An 18,797-nucleotide genomic window follows, 5' to 3' on the forward strand; every position below is an offset into this window, starting at 1 on the left:
AATAGTAAGATGTCTAGGCTATTTGTGTGCAAACCTTTGTTTTCTAAACTTTTACACTCTTTACACAGTTGCAAAACTGTAATGTGGTCAAATGAATTCAGTCCTTTTCTGTCTTACTTTGAATACCGATTGGTATTTTGTTTAATAATAAAAAGAACCACTGACTGTCATTGTTTTGCAAAATACACATCATGCAATTGTTACCAACATGAGTGTGGTATGATTTTATTTTCGCGTAGCAACAAAATTAGGACAATAAGAAACTTTCTGATCACATCATCTGCAAACTCTCCGTTTTCACTTAGTTTAAAATTTCTCTTTTTCATTTTAGTAGAGACGATAAAACAGCTGAAGCACCAACAAACATCTGGATGAAGCAGCTCTAACTTGCTCGCATACTCGGAGCATCGACATTTGGTTGCCCCCTAGTGGGAAGAAGCCAAACAAAATATACTTAGTTTCGCTTTTCCTCCTCTTCCCGTGAAGAGTGTCGATCTTCGAAAGTTGAGAAAAGAGACATCAGCGTGAAACACATGCAAGGTCAGTAATGTTTACATTCGAGCGAGATCCGCAGCGCTACGCCGAATAATTTCATCGTTTGTGTTGCGATCTGATTCAGCCGAGTTGTGCCTGATTTATTTACTTCCTTGACACTCGCCTCTGAAATGTGGCCTGTTTTCTTGTTATGGGGTAATTACTCGCCTCTTGCTGATTTCTGGAAGCAAATTTGACAGCAAAACTCTGAAATCAATGTAAGTAGAAACAGTACAAGCCTAAGCAGGCGGAATGTACGAAAAGCTTCAGTACGTGCAGCAAAGTAGTGTTGAATTTAGTCAAAGAGCAGCAAACTAGTTGATAATCGGTTGGTGGTGAGGAAGAAGAAGAAAGGCGGGGGACATGGGGGCGAGGGGTTAATAGCTTTGTGCATTTTTTAAAATGATTTCTATTCAAGTAAGCGTCAGTCAAGGGGGAATGGCTCTAGAGAAGAATAAATAACCAAACGTCACACGTTTTGGCTTCATAAAATATATAATATACAATTGGCTTATAATCTCGTCAGCTCTTCTTTAGAAGCAAAGAGGATTAAAAACCCACCGATGTGAAGTTGATTGCCATTTTTTATTTGAAGGTTTATACATACAGTATAACGTTGATTAAGATGGATTTTCTCTTTGTATATTGATGTAATGTCCTTGTAACCCCAGGAGAGGGTGATATAATCTGACATATCTTTGTTCCTGTATACAAGGGTGGGGTTCCCACATAGAAACCCCTATAATTAACAGAGGGGTCACACTTTTGTTTATTTTTATTTTTCACCATCAGCCGGATATTCACAATCAGCGTCTCTCCAGGACAACGTATTTTTGATTGGTCTCATTCCCTTGTAGAAAGTTTCTCCCACTCAGCAGTGACCGTGTTTCTTCCAGCAGATGGCAGAAGCGGGCAGGATTGTCAGGGTGAGCGGGCTGCCCACGGACCTAGAAGATGACAGGCTGAAAGACAAGTTACTCATTCACTTTCTCAGAGCCAGGAATGGAGGAGGGGAAATAGACCATGTCACGATTGTGAAACCAACGCCTTTATCTGCTCTCATTACCTTTGAGGACAGTGCAGGTCAGTCGGTTGAAGTGTTTTCTTGAATAAACGAAAACAAACCAACAGCACCTTGCTTACTTCCATTTGGTTTCAATGGGAAAGATGCTGCTAGCAAAATGTACTGAATAAGTATTCATCTGTATTTTTACCGGCATACAGTAAAAACAGAATTTTGCCCCTTCAACTGGTCAGGCAATAAATACATCAGCAGTGGCCTTAAGAGGAGGACTTGTTGCTGCTCACCAATGTAGGAGGCATTTTGATGCCATTTCCAAACAATCTGATGACTGTGACTCTGTGCCACCAAACACACTCTAAAGTCAGATTTTCAATACTTAGTAAAAGAACTGTAAAGCCCTCGCTTCATTTCCCCAGCAGAAAGCTTCTTTTCTGTAAAATTAATATGGCAATGCAATTTAGGTTTACAAAACTCGATCAGATTGAACCACAAGACTTCTCCAACAAAGTCCCTTGAACCAGTTTAGCAAGAATGGAGATTCTTGACCATACTGCATTGCTCCATGTTTGGAGAAAACCAAATACCTTACAAGTTGCAGAGGGATGATGATTTGGGTTAATTTTGCAGCCACAGAACCTGGAAGCATTCTAGCCTTTGAAAAGACAGTTTTACTCCTCCATATACCAAAAAGAATTGAGTCATGTTTGAGGCCAGGTAGGAAATAATCCCAAACCCAGCAGCGTATCTACAAAATATTGACTGGACACATTCAATGTTTTTCAATGGCCCAGTTCAAGTACAGCTATCTACATGATTGAAGTACTGTAGTGAGACCTCAAGAAAGCTGTGCAGAAACAGTTATTCTCTAATCACAATGAATTTATCCACATTAATGTGAGAGACTGATAAAGCTAGACAGAAAACAACTATTTCTATTGCTGCTAAAGGGGATTCTGAAATCCATTTAACCATTGGGATGTACTTCTTCAATCACAGCTTTTCCACTTTAACTTAATCTTTGTTTAATAAATAATCACAGTATTGCATCTGTTGTGTGTTATTGTGCACTTGAAATTAGATTTAAATAATTCTAGATCCTAATAAAGATCATTTGTATTATTTCCTGACACGTAAAACTCCACCCAAGCCTCTCAGCTCAACATAAATAATTTCCCATCTATCAAAACTTAGTTGCATCCATTTACATAGCATCAGTACAGCCTTTAGGCTGTCACCAGTGATTTAAACTGAGCTGAAATGCCTCTATGCAAGTCAGTGGAGCAGCCAATGGCAGAAACGCTTAGTCAGGATGCTTTTCAGACTCTGATTGATTTCCTTCCAATGACCCCTCTCTCTTAGTGGCACAGAGAATTGCTCAACAATCTCGGCACATTCTGGAAATAGATGGAAAGAAGTATGAACTCAATGCTTCAGAGAGCCCAGAAAGCTTGGACCCAGACCAGGTACAAAATATTACCTAAATTTTGTACAATATGCCAAGTAATTCAATAAGAAGGGTGAACTTAAATTGTTTTGCTTTGGGGTTTTTAGGTTGTCTTAAGCTTAACAGCAACGGTTGACTACAGCAGACTTCCTGGGGGAATCAAGGCACTAAAAAACCTTCATAAAAGTCATCAGGATGTCCAGATAAAATCCATTGCTACTGAGATGTGTTGCACACTGTTTGGCTCGTACTGTAAAGTGCAGGCTGCTTTGGCCGAACTACTTGGTCCCGGATTCTCAGAGAGCAAAGAATCAGGTCCAAATGCCTCCAGCAGGACTTGGTCATTTCAGACATCACAGAAGCCTCAAGTGTCAGAAGATCAGAGCAGAGAACCAACCAGGCAAGAGGAACACAGAGAAGTCGAAGATGACGCTGATGTTTCAACAAAGGGGGAAAACTTCACTTCAAGCAGAAATCGTGCTCTTGGTGGTGATGACTGGGAAACTGCCAATCACACAGATAGCGCAGCTCAGCACTCTCCAACTGCTTTTATAGAGGAGTCCTCTTTGATTGTGGATGCAGACATGTTCCAGTATCTGGAGAAGCACTGCAAGAAGGAATACCAGCAAATCCTCAGTCAGTTTGGTGTCGAGGTAGTGAACGAAACAAATCAAGGCCTGACAACTCTGTTTTTGCAGATTGCTGGTACAACAGCGTTGGAAGAGGGACAAGAGAGCATGAAACTAGCTAAACAGGCAATAAGTCGACTTTACCAGGAAAATGAGGCAAAGATCTGTCGAGACCAGCTCCCTAAAACTATAGTTCGCCCCAGAGGAGGACTGCAAAGGGCACTGGAAAACGTAAGTGCAAGATATCCAAAACTTCTTCTGAATGAAGATGAGCAGAATATTTACTTTATTGGTAGCAACAAGGATGTAGCAGATGCCAGATACTCTCTTCTAATGGGCCAGGAGGAAGTTAGAAATAAAAAGGAAGGTGTTGCCAGTCTTCTTAATTTTCCTTCATATAATTCTGGCTCATCACCTTTTCATGCTGATGAGGAGCGATTACCCCAGACTACACCTCCTACTGAAGGACAGTTGAATGAAAGGATAGATCGGCTTCAGATATCTGAGGAAGATGAACAAAGAATTGATGGAGCAAGAAGGTATAAGCTGGCTGCTCGGTTTAAAGACTCAGGACTTTCCGGTTTAGGCAGCTTTTCCTTCCGTCCAAATTCATCACCCAGCAGGCAAGCGTACCAGGAACCGATTCTGGGGCATGATGTGCTGTCCGGAACAACACAGATTTCTGGTGAAGGAGTTTCTAGAGCAGCAGCCCAAAATACTGGAGGGAACATATTGTTCAAGACCGCGCACACATCTTCTCCCTCTTTATTCTCACCAATTAAAACCTCTTTAACTACAGATATGATAGATACCCGACCAAAAGATTTAGCAGCTCCGTTTGCTTCAATTCCTTACAGCCTTCCAAAAAGCAGTGCACTTCTACCTTCAGGGTCTGGATCCACTTTAAAGCGAGCCAGTAGTTTCTCAGGGACACCTCAACAGAAAGCTCAAATCTTGGGCCAGAAGAGCCAAGACGATTCCAGCAAACCTTCAGTCGGAGTCCGCGAGCGGTCTTCCAGCTTTAGTAGCCAGACAGTGAGGAATAAACAGGAAGTCCATCATGAAGAGATCTCAGTTTCCCAGGTTATATGGCAATACATAAAGGAGGCCTACCGCACCCGGGTGGAGGACCTCACGTCTGATCTCCAGATGAAAGAGAGCTCCTCTGATGGCAATCAGAATTTGACTGTTATCTTAAGAGGGGCTGATTCGTCCAAAGTGACATTATGTCGGGAACGTCTACAGAAGCTTGTTGACTTAGTCAGTGGTGACTTCTCAGTTCAGGAGCTGCGCATGTCGGAGTTGGGGGTTTCTAGTACCAAAGATGAAACCTTACAGGCTTGTTGCTCTGAAGTGCGGAGCCGCTTCAAGAAGGTTGTTATCCACACGATGAAGAAAAACTTGTATCTCGTTGGTCCATTAGAGCTCTGCTCCCAGGTTGCTGCTACGCTGAGGGAGGTATTTTCTAAAGAACCTGAACAGCACGACTTCTCCGACCAATTTTTACTATTGAATGCAACCCAAAGCAGAAAACAAGCTCCGGACAGTACATATCAATTGCTAGTATCCCCCCAAGCTGGCATAGTTGAAAAGAACAGCGAGAGTCAGCAATGGAAAACAACCTATGGTAGAGACTTTGGTGAGAAAGGGCTTGTAAATGGATCAAATAGCCAATCATCACAGAAGAAAGAGAAAGTCTTCAAGGAAAAACAGGATGGAAACACAGTTGGAAAGAATCCTATGAATGGTGATAAAGAGATAACATTACAGGCTAACCAACCAGATGCTACAGAGCATACACCTGCAGAGACCCAGAGCACCTCAGAGAAGTCCAGGTCAGGTCTGAACGAGCAGACCTGTTATTGTGGGAAGGACAAGACAACATTGGTGAGGACCAAGTGTGGAGTCACATTGTGCCCAGAGTGCCTGGAGATGTTGCACTGGAGATACTGCAAAGTCTGCAGTCAGGCAGAGCAGACATCCCAAGGCATCTGCGGTGAAATGAAGAAATCCAAACTGAGCATGAGTTTCCCAGGTCAACACAAGGACGGCGTTATCAAGATCACTTACCGCATTCCTAATGGTATCCAAGGGGTGAGTAGCTTACTTAGAATCTTACGTCGCTGTTATCTGATAAAGAGCTTTTGTGTTATCTTTTAGAGAGCCTGGTAAGGCTTTCACTGTTACTGAGAAAGCAACCAAGACAAGGATGCTACTCAAAACCTGCATTTCCAAAGTAAAATAGACTTAAATTCCAAGATGAATATAGACTTCTTTCACAAGAAAAAAAGACCTTTAAATTTTTTGACAGTTTAGCATCAGAACGTTTCACAAGCTAAGAGCATAACCTCTGCAGTTATGGATACAAGTTTCATCCATGGTTCCCAACTATGTAAAAAAAAAAAGAAAAAGTTTTTTAAGTTTCTTCCTATATTGGCGTTTGAACATAACTTTAACTATGCATTTGGACCCTTAAGAAACTCTCCCAACCCCCATTGTCCTATTTACTTGACTTGCAGCCCACCCAACAGGATTGATTAAACTGTTTTGCAGTGGCATATTTTTGACTGCAAATCAAAATGTTTCATAAATAATTTGCAAACAGTTCAACTTGCACTTTCTTATGTGCTAATGCATATTAACTGGCAAACATACAAGCTAGTACTGTTGTGCTGTGGTGTAACATTACAAATCTTTAATAAAATGGATCCAGTCCATTTAATGGGGTTAGATAATTCTTATCGAAACTACCAGTGTCCAAGAACAGGAGATTCTTAAAGAGACGGGAACAAATTTCAAGTTGTAAAACAAATTTCTTCTAAGTTATATTTGATATGTAAAGCATTTTTAATACAACCGATTACAATGTAGTTACTTGATTGTGCTATAAAATGGGACTACTTGCCTAGAAAATACACTATACTATCCCTTTATTTAAAGGTCTCGAGGCTTTTTCCAGAAAACTAAAAATTGGACCAATTGTGTCTTTCAGTAGGTTAATTTTAAACCAAATCAACAGAAACATTGATTATATATTGATTAAGTTTATTATAAAAGTGATTTTTTCACAGGTTTACCCAAAGTGTCAGTGACTGCAAATGGGTTATAGCTATTTCATTAGTACTGTGCTATCAATTGTATATGTTAGCACTTTGGTTCTAATGTGATTTATCTTTGATCAGGAGGGCCATCCATCACCTGGAAAACCATTTAAGGGGGCGGTATTCGAAGCCTACCTCCCAGACAATGAAAATGCGAAGAAGCTGCTTCCCCGGCTGGAAAAAGCCTTCAGGGGGGGCCTCACCTTCACAGTGGCAGACAAAGGGACAGAGGCCAAGGTCGTCTGGGACTGCATCCCACACAAAACCAGCTTATATGGAGGCAAATCTGAGTGAGTGAATGCAGTTTCAAACTCCAGGTCAGTATCGACAAATCTGAGCTAATTTGTTCTTATTTTGTCTTTTGCAGGAAAGGGTACCCGGATCCCACCTACTTGACACGTTTGTCCACCATCTTGACTTCTAAAGGAATTGCGTAGAAATCAGCAAGGTCCAAATTGAAAAATTACAGAGAAGAAACTTATACGTGTACGTTTTTAATATAATTTCAACTGTATTAGTCATTTGTCTTATTGTATTATGTTGTAAAATGTCAGTCATTCCTTATTTATCTATGAATGTAAATAACAGAATTGAGAATGGAAATAATATGTATGTATTTTTAGATTTTTTTTAAACTAATGGGTTTTTCTTTTTTTAAGAACGTGCTTGAATCTCTGAATGTTTAATGTCCCGACGTCACAGTTTGGATCATTTCGCACAGCATTTCTGAACCTTTATTTTTTTTTACCATTTCAACTAATTCAGTTTTTATATGAGTATTTCTATGGTATGATGTGCACGTCACTGTAAAAATAGGCACTTTGGAGCATTCGGTGTGGGTTTAACCACAATACATCTAGCTATTTGCAAAGTTCTGCAGGGTATAAATATAAATAAAAAGAGCACATTTCCTGACTTTTTTTGATGCTTTTTTTATTAGTCCTGGAAAACATGTAAGGCATATGGTAACATTACACACTGAAGCGTTACAAGCTCTAAAGGCCATGTGGACAGCATGGCACCACGCGGTAAACCCAGAGTCAAGCACAGAAGCAGCATCAGTTCAAAGGGTTTAAAAAACAAAGTCGGGACGAGGAGTGTGTTTTTCTGTTCTGCTTTTCTCTTTTTAACCCAAAAAACATCAGAGCAAAGGGAATGTGGAAGTCACCTGTTGGGTATCCGCTGTAGAAAATGACCAGTGCTGACAAAGCTTACGAGAGAAGGGTTGTGAAGTGAGTTTTTCCGAAGCATTCCCAGAGATAGGTTAAGATGTCACACGGCTTTACCAGCTGGCCTTGGCAATGCCTGTGCTGAAGGTGAGACCAGGGACTCTGCGGTGGACTGGCACGCTCCTCCTTCACACCACAATACTATGAAAAACTGATGAGAAGCTACACACATGTGCTTTATTTTCTGGTTGATTAAACATGCATTGTAATACTGTACTGTACATGAAAAGCCCTGGCAGGTTGTGCTTTTTTTTTAGCATCTCTGCAATGCATTACTCTTAAAAGAGACTGCGTAGAACTTAAGAGCTGCAGACAGATGTTTGAGTGAATAGGAGCCACTGACTGATCCTTCTTTCACATCGGATGAGATTGTGAAGGATAATCATGCAGTCGGAGTTTGTGTCATGAACATCGTGGCACCGCTGTGTGTGTATTAGTGGTGAGGAAAACTGCAGTTTGGAATGACCTGAGAAACCATATAAAACAAAATAAAAAATGTTAAAAAATCACGTCAGAGCTCGACAGCAACGTTTCTGTGAGGAACTTTAACGACACAACAAGAGAGAAAGAAGATGAGGATTTGAAATACTGACCTCAACGCTTGTCTTCGGGCCCTAATTTACGGGTGCTAATTGGCGCCATCCCATCTAGGAAAATGACCACGCGTTGCCTATTTTTACATTGTAATGCTTTATTTTCTCCCAAGCTGTACATCTCTGCGTTTCTCTTGCATAAATGTCTGGAATGACTGAGAAACCACTTCAAGATGACATACAATCCGGCTTCACCATAGTTGAAGGGCTTCCAGACGGCAGACCAAAGTAGGAAGGGGGTGGGCCTGCTTTTAACCAAAAGATCCACTTGAGCTCAAACTCCAGACATGAAGCACCGCCTCACTGATTAAGATCGTCTCAAAGGCATTGGCTCCATTGAACCAATGGGGAAATGCTGGAAGAAAAAAACAAAAACTAATCTGTTTTCCACATGCAGATGGATGCGTGCAATATCAAATTCCAGATGTCAAAATGATGTTTTATTCTCTGTGAAAGCGAGTGCAGAGGGAAAGGGGTTTATACCGGGAGGACTGTTGGCTGGCTGCTAAACTGCTGCACGGGCCAAGAAGCTCTGCAGATGCAGCGAAGGAAGAGAGAAATGACTTACAAACCTTCAGCGAACGGAGAGAGCGGCTGTAAAGCGGAAATGTTGCGTCTGGGGCTGATCAGCCAATAAGCTGGGGCCTTGTTGGGCTGTTTTACAGTATCTGCATCACTGCACAGCTGTGTGAGAACATCTGTTTTTCTCACTTTGCTATACGGACCATTTGCAAACATGCTGGCAGAAACGTATGCGCAGAAGAATGCGGTGAAGCTTTGGATTTTGGGGAAATCCAGTGAAGTTTTGAGTCCTAATCTCTCCTTCCTTTTAGTTGCAGGATAATCTGATTTTTATAGAGGTAACCTTTTTGAAAGGAGAGAAAACAGAAACAGACCTTAGTCTGAGCAACCAATTAAAACCCACAAACTTTTTGAGAAAAAGTCCCATTATTCCCTGATATACAAAACTGGTGCATATCTGCATTTTTCCCCCTCTTCTGGGTTGATGGAAATGCACCCCAAGGCAGATTCTTTTTTAATATATTTTTATGCACTGTTAATATTCAAAGCATTGACAGAGGAATATACATACAATTTGGCACACATGGTTTGGACCAACAGAAAAAACCCCAACTTTATCACATTTAAAAGGAGTGCAGGTTAGCGGGTCCCCACAGAGTACTGTATGAGCTTTGAACTTTAAACCCTTGGATAACAAAAAAAACAAAAAAGAAAATAAAGGTAAATCAAAATAACATAGTAAGTAAAACATCTTTCTTTCTTTTTTTTTTTTTTTAACTGAAGCAATTGTTTCTCACATGGCACTCGGAACAGAAGCACCGTCCACAGGTTCACAAAGGGAGCCCAGCAGATTAGAACAGAACACTAACCAGAGGCTGACAGAGCACAATCACTCCCCACACCAGTATGGCGGTCGCACTCCAGTCCATCTCACCCAGCTCCGCGTTTTGTTTCCCACAGCCAAGAAAGAATGAATGCATTTGAAAAGTTGGAGCACATGAGTGGAACCTTTAAACAAGTGAATGCGTTTGTGCCACCTGTTCTGAAGGGATAAGAAACGGGCTGCAAATCTGGAGCAACAAAAAAAAAAGAAAGAAGACAACTCAAAGCCAGGCTGAGACTGGAGTGCCACCGCCATGCTTGCAAGTGCATTAAGATCAGCGAGCAGAGTGCAAAATACTAATACCAACTGTCCTCATAACACAGGCCTCTTATCAGACAAGAGGGAGAGATGGAGGAGGGTCAATGTGAAGCTACGTCGTTCTGTAGCAGAGTAGTGTGAGGTGGGAATGTGGCAGGGAGGGAGAGTGATTTTAAAACCTGACAAACGACCTGAGGACACACACGTCTTCACACACAATGGCACACCACACACAGCACATGAGGGAGGCCACTCATGCCAACACAAAAACTTTTTTTTTTCTTTTTTGGAAACATTTTTTTTGTTTGTTTTTTACAAAGTCACTAGTCACCATCTGAGTCTGAACACTGAAGCCGGACCCAGAGGCAGGCAGGTAGTCAGGAAGGCGTCATGTTTCAGGATGATGACACCGAGATGAAATTTTCAATGTCCATAAGCGGGGCAGCAGTGTGCTACACTAGCAAGTAAAGGGCCACTGACACACACTGTTGGCATTAGAAACTGAACAGTCACGTTACACAAGCATTAGCACTGTGTAGCACAGCTACTAGTTACAGGTAGAAAGAAAAACTGCATTTTATCACATGATTTATTATCTCCACCCTTTTGGCAGACAGTGTCATGTAAAAGTGTTTCTCTTCTGTTTTTTCCTTTTTGTTACACTTAGATGTTTCACATCATTAAACACATCATAATGTCAGTATAGGATAGCCTCATTAAATACATAACGCAATTTTTAAATACTGAATTATTAAGAATAAAAGGTATCCAAAAAAGTCAGGAAATGTGCTCTTTTTATTTATGTTTATACCCTCCAGTATTTTGAGGAATATTAGATTTCTCGCTAGATGGATTGTGGTTAAACCCACACAGAATGCTCCAATCAAGTAAGCGATTAGGCAAAAATGACATCCAAGGGAGAGTGGACAAATAAAAAGAATTAAAATAGTTCTGCAAAGACCAATGGTACAAAGTAAAAAAAAAAAACAACTTCATTTCCAGTTATTGCAAAAGCAAGACGCCGGTACTTGTTGCCAAGGGTGGCATAACCAGTTATTAGACATAGGGTTATTAAATTTAGCAGACAATTGCTTCTTCACACAAGGCCAGACTGATTTGGATAGCTTTGTTCCCAAATCATCGATTGAAAACTAGATGTTGTTATTCACTCTAATTATCTTTGATTTGCTTGACAAACTGTTCAATGTGGTTAAAAGAAAGGAAAAACAGAAGAAAATACTTCTTCACACCGGTGTAGTTGTTAAAATTTCAGTTATTTTTAGCATTGGAGTTTTTAATGTAGATGTATTGTTAGCCGTTAATAGCCACAGTTACGAACCCAACTGTTAAAGTAACATGTTAGACTTTAGACAGGGTTGAAATAAGGCTAGCCGAGTCTTATTAAATGCTTAAAAAACAGCCTCGCCTGCTGTTTAGATTCATATTACTAAAACATCTTCAACCTGTTGAAATACCGGCTGACAGCACCAACTGCTGGCAAACGCAGAGTCAGAAGAGCATGAAGGAGACACAGAGAGAGAGGGAAGAAAAAAAGAAGAGAGAGAGACCACAGTGCCATCTCTGACGAGCCTGACGCCTGTTGCTATGCCGACCACAAAGAGGGAAACAGAAAGAGGAGGAAGAGGGAGGAGGTGGGGAGGCGAAGAGCGGACAACAGCGCCGGCTGAATTCGCCTCTCCTGGGTCAGTGTGATCGAAAGGAAGCGAGGAATGCAATGAAATTCCTCTCTGAGGTTCAGGGAGGAAAGAAAGTCCAGAGCAAAGGAAAACAAAAGAAAAAAAACCCTCTTCACTTGCTCACTTCAAGCGACTCGCTGTCTTGGTGCGACAGCGGCTCTTTCATCGCATTTGGAGCGTGCATGTCTGTGTGTTTGCACAGAAACAATTTCTCTCTTAATTGGCACCCTGAACTTCTTGCCAACAGTTGGTCGGGTAGAAAAATCTGTAACTAAGGAGAAGGAAGCTGGAAAATAATATCAGCCAGGCTATTCAACAGAGCACAGAGAGGCTCATTATGAGAGGAAAAGCAAGGACATGAACTCGAATGGAATTTGATGGGAAAGCATTTCCATTGCTCTGAAGCTCTAAGATGTTTTTTTTCTACATACTTAAACATGATGAGCGAAAAAACTACAATGAAAATATCTCCAGGGGAGCTCTATGAGGAGCATCAGCCAATCAGAAGCATCTCTGACTCATCAGTAGTGACATAACTAAGCTGGACACAGAAAACAAGTGCCGGTGGGTGGGTGTGGTTCTCGGTTTATCTGCCTGCCTTCGGTGCCTGTCTGTGGGTCCGGCTCGTGGGTGAGTTGGGGTGGTGGTGGTGATGCTGTGGGAGATGTGTGTGTTGGTGAGGGATGGGGGGGACTCAGCACAGTGAGGGGGGGGGAAGAAGAGGAGGCGGCAGGTGGAAGTCAGAGCAGAACAATTTAACACGGTGGGAGTCGAGATGCAGAGGGGGCACGGAGGGTCAAGGGTGGGGCCGGAGTGTGAAAGGAGATTAAGGTTGTCAGGGAGATGGTAATTTGCCTCCAGGCTCGGACCAAACCCACCATCCTCCACGGCTCTCCTGATGCTTTGATTCCCAATAGCAAAAATCGATTAATACTGTGAGGGGCAGAGGGTGGGAGATGAGATTAGAGCATATAGGGGGTCTGAAGGATCAGATTTAAAAAATTTTTTTTAAAGAGGTAAATATGAGGAACAGAAGAGGAAACGGGAGGTGGGAGCAGCCATGCCTGCGTAAATCACCCAGTAGGTGAGGCAGAAGGGAGGTAAAAGACTGAAACTGGTGTGATAATTTCCAATTTATCCCAACTCCTTCCCATCTTTGCTACCACTCCACCCCCATCCCCCTGCAGCTCCACCACCAAGCTCATCCCTGCCACCTCCCCTGCTCCCAGGACACAAACTCCCTGCTGCTGGTCTGCTTGACTATCCATCTTTCCCTCTCACTTCTCCTCCTTCTTGGCCTCTTCATTCTTCTCCTCCTCCTTCTTGGGCTCTTCCTTCTTCTCCTCTTTCTTAGGCTCCTCTTTCTTCTTGTCATCCTTCTTCTCCTCCTTTTTTCCATCGTCCTTCTTCTTGTCATCCTTCTTCTTCTCCTCCTTCTTCTTGTCCTCTTTCTTGTCCTCCTTCTTGGCCTCTTCCTTCTTCTCCTCCTCTGGCATGGGCTCGGTGGTGAGGATCATTTTACCGATGTTGTTCCTCTCCTGCATCTTTCTCATGGCATCGCCAACCTGGAGGAAGAGACTTGGACAATCAGAGAAAGTCCTGGGATACAGGACAAATAAAGCAAAGAGCACAAAGACATTTCTGAAATCCTCAATGAGAAGAAGAAGCCAGGTCGCTCTCAAACTAAACAAATCCAATGCATTATCTGCTGCTGTGCAAGCCTGTTATCTCTAATCTGCTTATTTAATACAGCTGCCTACAAATCCCACTCAGACTTGTGTTCAAATATGAAGAATATGAGATTTTATAAATGTTTGAAAGGAAATTAAACTGTTATTGACTGTTGCAACAAGCAAAATATGGCAGGAAAATGACAAAAAAAAATAAAACAAAAGAAAAAAAGAATCTAGAGATCAAACAAAATCAAACATTTCATTGCCACCTCAGTTTATTTAATAGTTTTTGAAGCATTGCAGTTTTTTTTATTTAAGACATTAAACTCCCTTTTCTACTTTTTACCAAGTGGTTTAATCGCTCGGGTCACATGTATTTATTAGGAAAAAATAGAATTTTTGTTATTTAAACTCATGAAGTTAAAACTTACAAACTTATTTTCAGCACTAGCTGTTATTTCAATCTAAAGTTATGCAACTTATGATTACAAAGTGTGCGGTGGGTGTTTTGGTTTAAAAACAGCTTCTCTAAGGAGTTTAAATGTCCAACTTTAATGCAATTGTTTTCAAAATTGAGTGGCTGCACATTTTTATGAAATAACGAGCTACATTCTCATTGGGGAATAAAGGCAAAGACTCCTGTTTACAGCTAGGGCAGCTAAAAAGACTAATCACCAACATAAGATTCAGAAACCACTTAAAATTTCACCTCTGCCGTGTTTTTTGTCTTTGTTTCAAAATGTCGGTCAAACCCTGTTTTACAACCACTCAACTCCCATGCATGTGGTGTGATGTTGACTCAGCTCCCAGTTGAAAGTTGCACTTGTATTTCTTTTATGAAAGTTCTTAAAGAGAAATACAAATTAACGGATATTGGTATTGGTGAATCAAAGCCTTAAATAAAACAAGAATAATTCTGATTGGTGCATCAATGCCTTTGAGTTTTGTTCACTGTTGGCAAAAGCAAAAATTAAAAGCAAGAACTTCCATAAAGCCACTGAGACTCTCTTTTCAAATCTAACGTCCTCTTTTTAACGAGACATATTTGAACTGTCAAAGTTCAAATTGAGCATTTCAAGGCAGCACAGAAGACCACAACAAATGAATCAACAAATAAACTTACACTGAAATAGTCTTAAATCTTTTTGCCGTCGGTGAGTTCATATTTTATCATCCGCATTTAAGTTTTACACACATTCTTTGTTGTAGAAGCAACAAACCCCCAGTAATGAGAAGCTGAGGACAAATTAAAAAGACTTTGTCAACATATGTTTGTCTATGTTGGAGCTCTGCTTATAATTTTGACTGCTAAATGAACTAATTTAGACAAAACTTGGAAATAAAATATCGGATGTCTAATCTACATAACATAAAAACTATCTGCAGCTCTTCTTACATACTACAGAAAAAGTTCTTATTTTAAAAATACATCTAAGTGCTTGCTCAGTTTTAAAAATTGGAATTTAAAATACGAATCAAATCAGGCTGAAAAGGTAAAATAATGCATGTCTAAGTCTAATCTAGACACAATGATCCTCAGGGAAGTGCACATTATGGCTATCAGACTACCAGCAGCACAAATGCTGTGCAGATGGTCTTGCTAGTTCTATTTTAAGGCTTAAAGATGTGTACATATCGTTTAAAACTCGCCCATTCATCCTGACGAGAGCAGATATACATGTTGGTGCGTGTTGCAGAAGATATTGCCAAATATTCCTGCAAAATGTCTTCCCCCAGAGTAAATAGTCTCCTCTAACAACTGCCCTCAAACCCCCACGCAGTGATAAATTGACCGAGTGGCTCTCCATCATAATGATGAGTGGAGGATCCCAGCCAAGATCTGCCCCACCCTCCTCCTCTTTTGACTACTGAGCTCTGTCCACTGTCTGTTCCTGTCTTCATCACACCCCCTCTTCCTCTTCCCTCCGATCCCCCACCCTATTTGTGCAAGGCAGGCAGACCACCTAACGACCAATGCCAAGGCAACAGGGCCATCTCCTAGCAACGTAAAGCCTGGCTGAAACGTGGCTCTGACGACTTCGACACATGGGAACGGAGGGGGGCAGGAGAGCGAGTGTGGGAGTCTGGAAGCGAAGGGAGGGGTTCGGCGCAACTGGTATCCTTCAGACGAAGACGAGGGATAAGTTCAGGAATTATAGAAATCATTTTCTATGAGAGCGAAAGTGGCTGATGTTCTTTCAATCAACTCTCTAGGAAATCCAAACAGTTCTCCAAATCTCAGGTACACCACCTGTACATAAAACACCAAGTAGAGGACAGAAGTACACGGATGTTTTTTTCATTTCACTCTAATGATTATTATGTTGTACTGTCAAACTTCTCTGAGTTGTTTATAGTTTCAGACGTTAAAATATTACATGGAGTTTCACTGAAAATTCTTCAGATAAACTCTCAAATTCTCAAACTCTCAAACCCTAACCCTAAACATCTGAGATGTCCAATTTAAATTAGACAAACTAGACAATTTAAAAAAGCGAAGTTGAATGAAACATAATCAATGAAACATTAAATCAACAATCTGACGTGTAACGATGGCAAAATGTGACGTTTCAGTTGTTGACTGTGTGTTCCATGACTTTGTGTTTTATGATGTAAAGCACTTTGAAATGCATTGTTGCTGAAAGGTGCTATTCAAATAAAATTAGATTTGATTTTGAATGTAGAAACAGTAATTCCAGCTTTTGTGGTGGAGAATTAACCATAACAACTTGCCTGAACTCACCAACTCAATGGTAAAACACAGTGGAAAGAACATAATGCTGTGGAACCACTTTCCATCTGCAGGTACAGAGAAGCAAACTAGTTAATGGGAGGATGCATATAGCTAAATTCAGAAGAAAACCTGTTGGAAACTTAAAAAAAACACTTGAATTGTTCACTTTCCTGCAGGACAATTCTAAATATACAAACAAAACTATAATCTAATGGTTTCCATCAAACCATATTCATGTTTAAGAACAACCTAGCCAAGCTAAAGTCCAGATCGGAATCCAACTGAGAGCTGGAGGCAAGACTTGAAAGTTGATGTTCACAGATGCTTTTCTTCTAATCTGACTGAGCTTTAGCTGTTTTTCAAATCTAAGTGGGAAATAAATGAATTCTCTTCATGTCAAAATCTGGTAGAGATATCCAGCAAAAGACTTGTAGAGGTAATTCCAGTAAGAAGTGGCTCCATTAAGTTTTGATTGAGGGTTGCTGGATAGAAATGTATGCCAGACTGTTTCATTATCTTCCATAAAATATAATAAAGCTTGTAGTAGCAAGGTGATAAAGTGAAGTAGTTAAAAAGGCCCTTTAGCAAGGCACTGTTCTGTCACACGTGGGACGTTTCTGCTAGGTTACATTCTAAATGAAAGATCCAGGTTTAGAAATATTAGAACAGCTTGAAATGGCTGAATCACTACACAGCAGACTATAAAGTAAATACGAGGACATTTTTACAACAACTTGAGTTGTTTTCCAAATACTTGTCCCATCTATGAACAACTGCTGCACATCATTTATTGCTGGAGGAACTTTTATCACAGTGCATGGGGGGGAAAGGCCCCAGGATTTCATACTGCAACACAGTTACCAGAAATTACTTGGTGTACTGCCCTGCTTGTCGCTGGGACTCGTCAACTGGTGCAAGCCTTTGGAAACAAATAGCTGTAATTGTGTACTGATTTGACATTCATACAGAAATCATCCGAACAAAAACCACCATAAGACGAATTCCTTCTTAAAAACCCACCTGTTTAGGATTGTATTTGAAACGTAATCAATTACAAATTTATTGATGGAACCTGACTTAATGTTGTGTTTTGATTGTTGATTCTATGTTGCATTGTGTTTCTGTGTTTCGTATGATGTGAAGCACTTTGAAATGCCTTGCTGCTGAAATGTGCTATACAAATAAAATTTGTGATTGATTGATTAATGCAAAGATGAAGCAGTTATGTTACAGAGCCTGTCAGAATAAAGATTAACGACTGCCTTTTAGTAAACAGTTCAATGTTGATTGGACTCAAATGAAGGCATTGAATTGTTGCAAACTAAAATAAATCCCTGCACCAACATTATTTACAAGATATGAAAAGTCATTGCTCTTTATTAGCAGGTGTATTCTGGTTAACATCTTTAGTGAATCAAACCCTTTCATAATCTCAGTTTATGCACGTTTATGGAAGTTACATTAGAAACTTTCAGACATTTTTAATATAATTTAAATGAATGAAAAATGATCATCTTTAATAACTAGGCTAAGCAATATAAAATAACTTTATTTATTAAAATAGGTGTTTTTCAGCTCTAAGATATTTAGCAAAAATGATTATCTGTGCAAAAGATCGGAGCAATAAAACTCTTGTTGCCTCCTTACAGATTTAGCATTTCCCCCCCCAAGTTGCAAAGTTTGGAGTCAAACAAAATTTTGCATCAGACAAATTAAAACTGTATGAAAGCAAAATGCAACTTTAGAAAAATAGATGCCCAGGACAACTCTATTTGAAAAAGTAATTGCACCTTAAGCCTAATAACTGTTTGCAAATTCTGCTATCAATCGATTACTAACAGAGTCTCTTTTTTTACATCACTCTGGAGGAATTTTTGCCCAGACTGGAGATTTTTGACCATGAATAGCCTGTGTAAGGTCACGACAAAATGTCTCAACTGGAGTCAAGTCCAGACTTTGACTAGGCCACTCCAAAAGCTGGCTGCAAAGCATTTGATCTTAAGGCAAGACATTCTCCTTGAGAGATTCCTGCTGAAGAGCAAAATTAATGGCTCCAACAACTACAGCAGCACCAGCAAAGCAGCGCCAGTTCATGATACAGCCACCACCATGTCTAGCTGTTTGTTTGATGTTCTTTTTGCGAGCTGTGTTAATTTTAAGCCACATATTACAAACCTAACAAGATTTGATGACTCTCACTTTCCAAAAAGTTCCACTTTTGCAAATGAATCAACTGAATATTTTCAAAAAACCTTGTGGATTTTGGAGCAAGTAGATGACATAGGTCTTTTTTCCCCTTTTACCTTGGATCTGTACGATGAATACCATTTTAGTTTCTTTGTGTTGCTGTGTTGTGTTACTGTAGACCTCAGTTAAAGTTATGATAACTTTAACTGAGGTCTACAGTGCTTTTAATGTCGTTTTGGATTCCTTTCTGATAGTTAATGGAACCTCTTAGAAATGGCTTTATAACTCT

At 40.4% G+C, this 18,797-nt stretch overlaps 2 protein-coding genes across 2 annotated transcripts in view; one reads left to right on the top strand and one right to left on the bottom strand.

Moving 5' to 3' along the window:
• The first annotated feature begins 205 nt into the window (after positions 1-205).
• Positions 206-10,173, top strand: LOC111611658. The gene is made up of 6 exons (XM_023349226.1): positions 206-540; positions 1,434-1,617; positions 2,918-3,021; positions 3,110-5,725; positions 6,814-7,022; positions 7,100-10,173. Exons 2-6 carry the CDS (start codon positions 1,434-1,436, stop codon positions 7,167-7,169), a joined length of 3,183 nt encoding a protein of 1,060 aa, XP_023204994.1. The 5' UTR covers positions 206-540; the 3' UTR covers positions 7,170-10,173.
• Positions 8,973-18,797, bottom strand: part of LOC102221286 (synaptic vesicle membrane protein VAT-1 homolog) — a 38,426-nt gene continuing 28,601 nt past the window's right edge. The window contains exon 6 of the mRNA XM_005796678.2: positions 8,973-13,479. Coding sequence (XP_005796735.1) covers positions 13,192-13,479 — 288 coding nt within the window. The 3' untranslated portion in view covers positions 8,973-13,191. The remainder of the gene's footprint in view (positions 13,480-18,797) is intronic.

The sequence above is a fragment of the Xiphophorus maculatus genome, chromosome 16, assembly GCF_002775205.1.
Source record: "Xiphophorus maculatus strain JP 163 A chromosome 16, X_maculatus-5.0-male, whole genome shotgun sequence".
NCBI classification, from domain to species: Eukaryota; Metazoa; Chordata; class Actinopteri; order Cyprinodontiformes; family Poeciliidae; genus Xiphophorus; species Xiphophorus maculatus.

Excerpts from the sequence above, each read along its gene's own strand:
- LOC111611658 (XM_023349226.1), top strand. The coding sequence starts at position 1,434 with ATGGCAGAAGCGGGCAGGATTGTCAGGGTGAGCGGGCTGCCCACGGAC. Across the intron at positions 1,618-2,917 it reads TACCTTTGAGGACAGTGCAG|TGGCACAGAGAATTGCTCAA; the intron begins GTCAGTCGGTTG and ends CCTCTCTCTTAG. Across the intron at positions 3,022-3,109 it reads AAAGCTTGGACCCAGACCAG|GTTGTCTTAAGCTTAACAGC; the intron begins GTACAAAATATT and ends TGGGGTTTTTAG.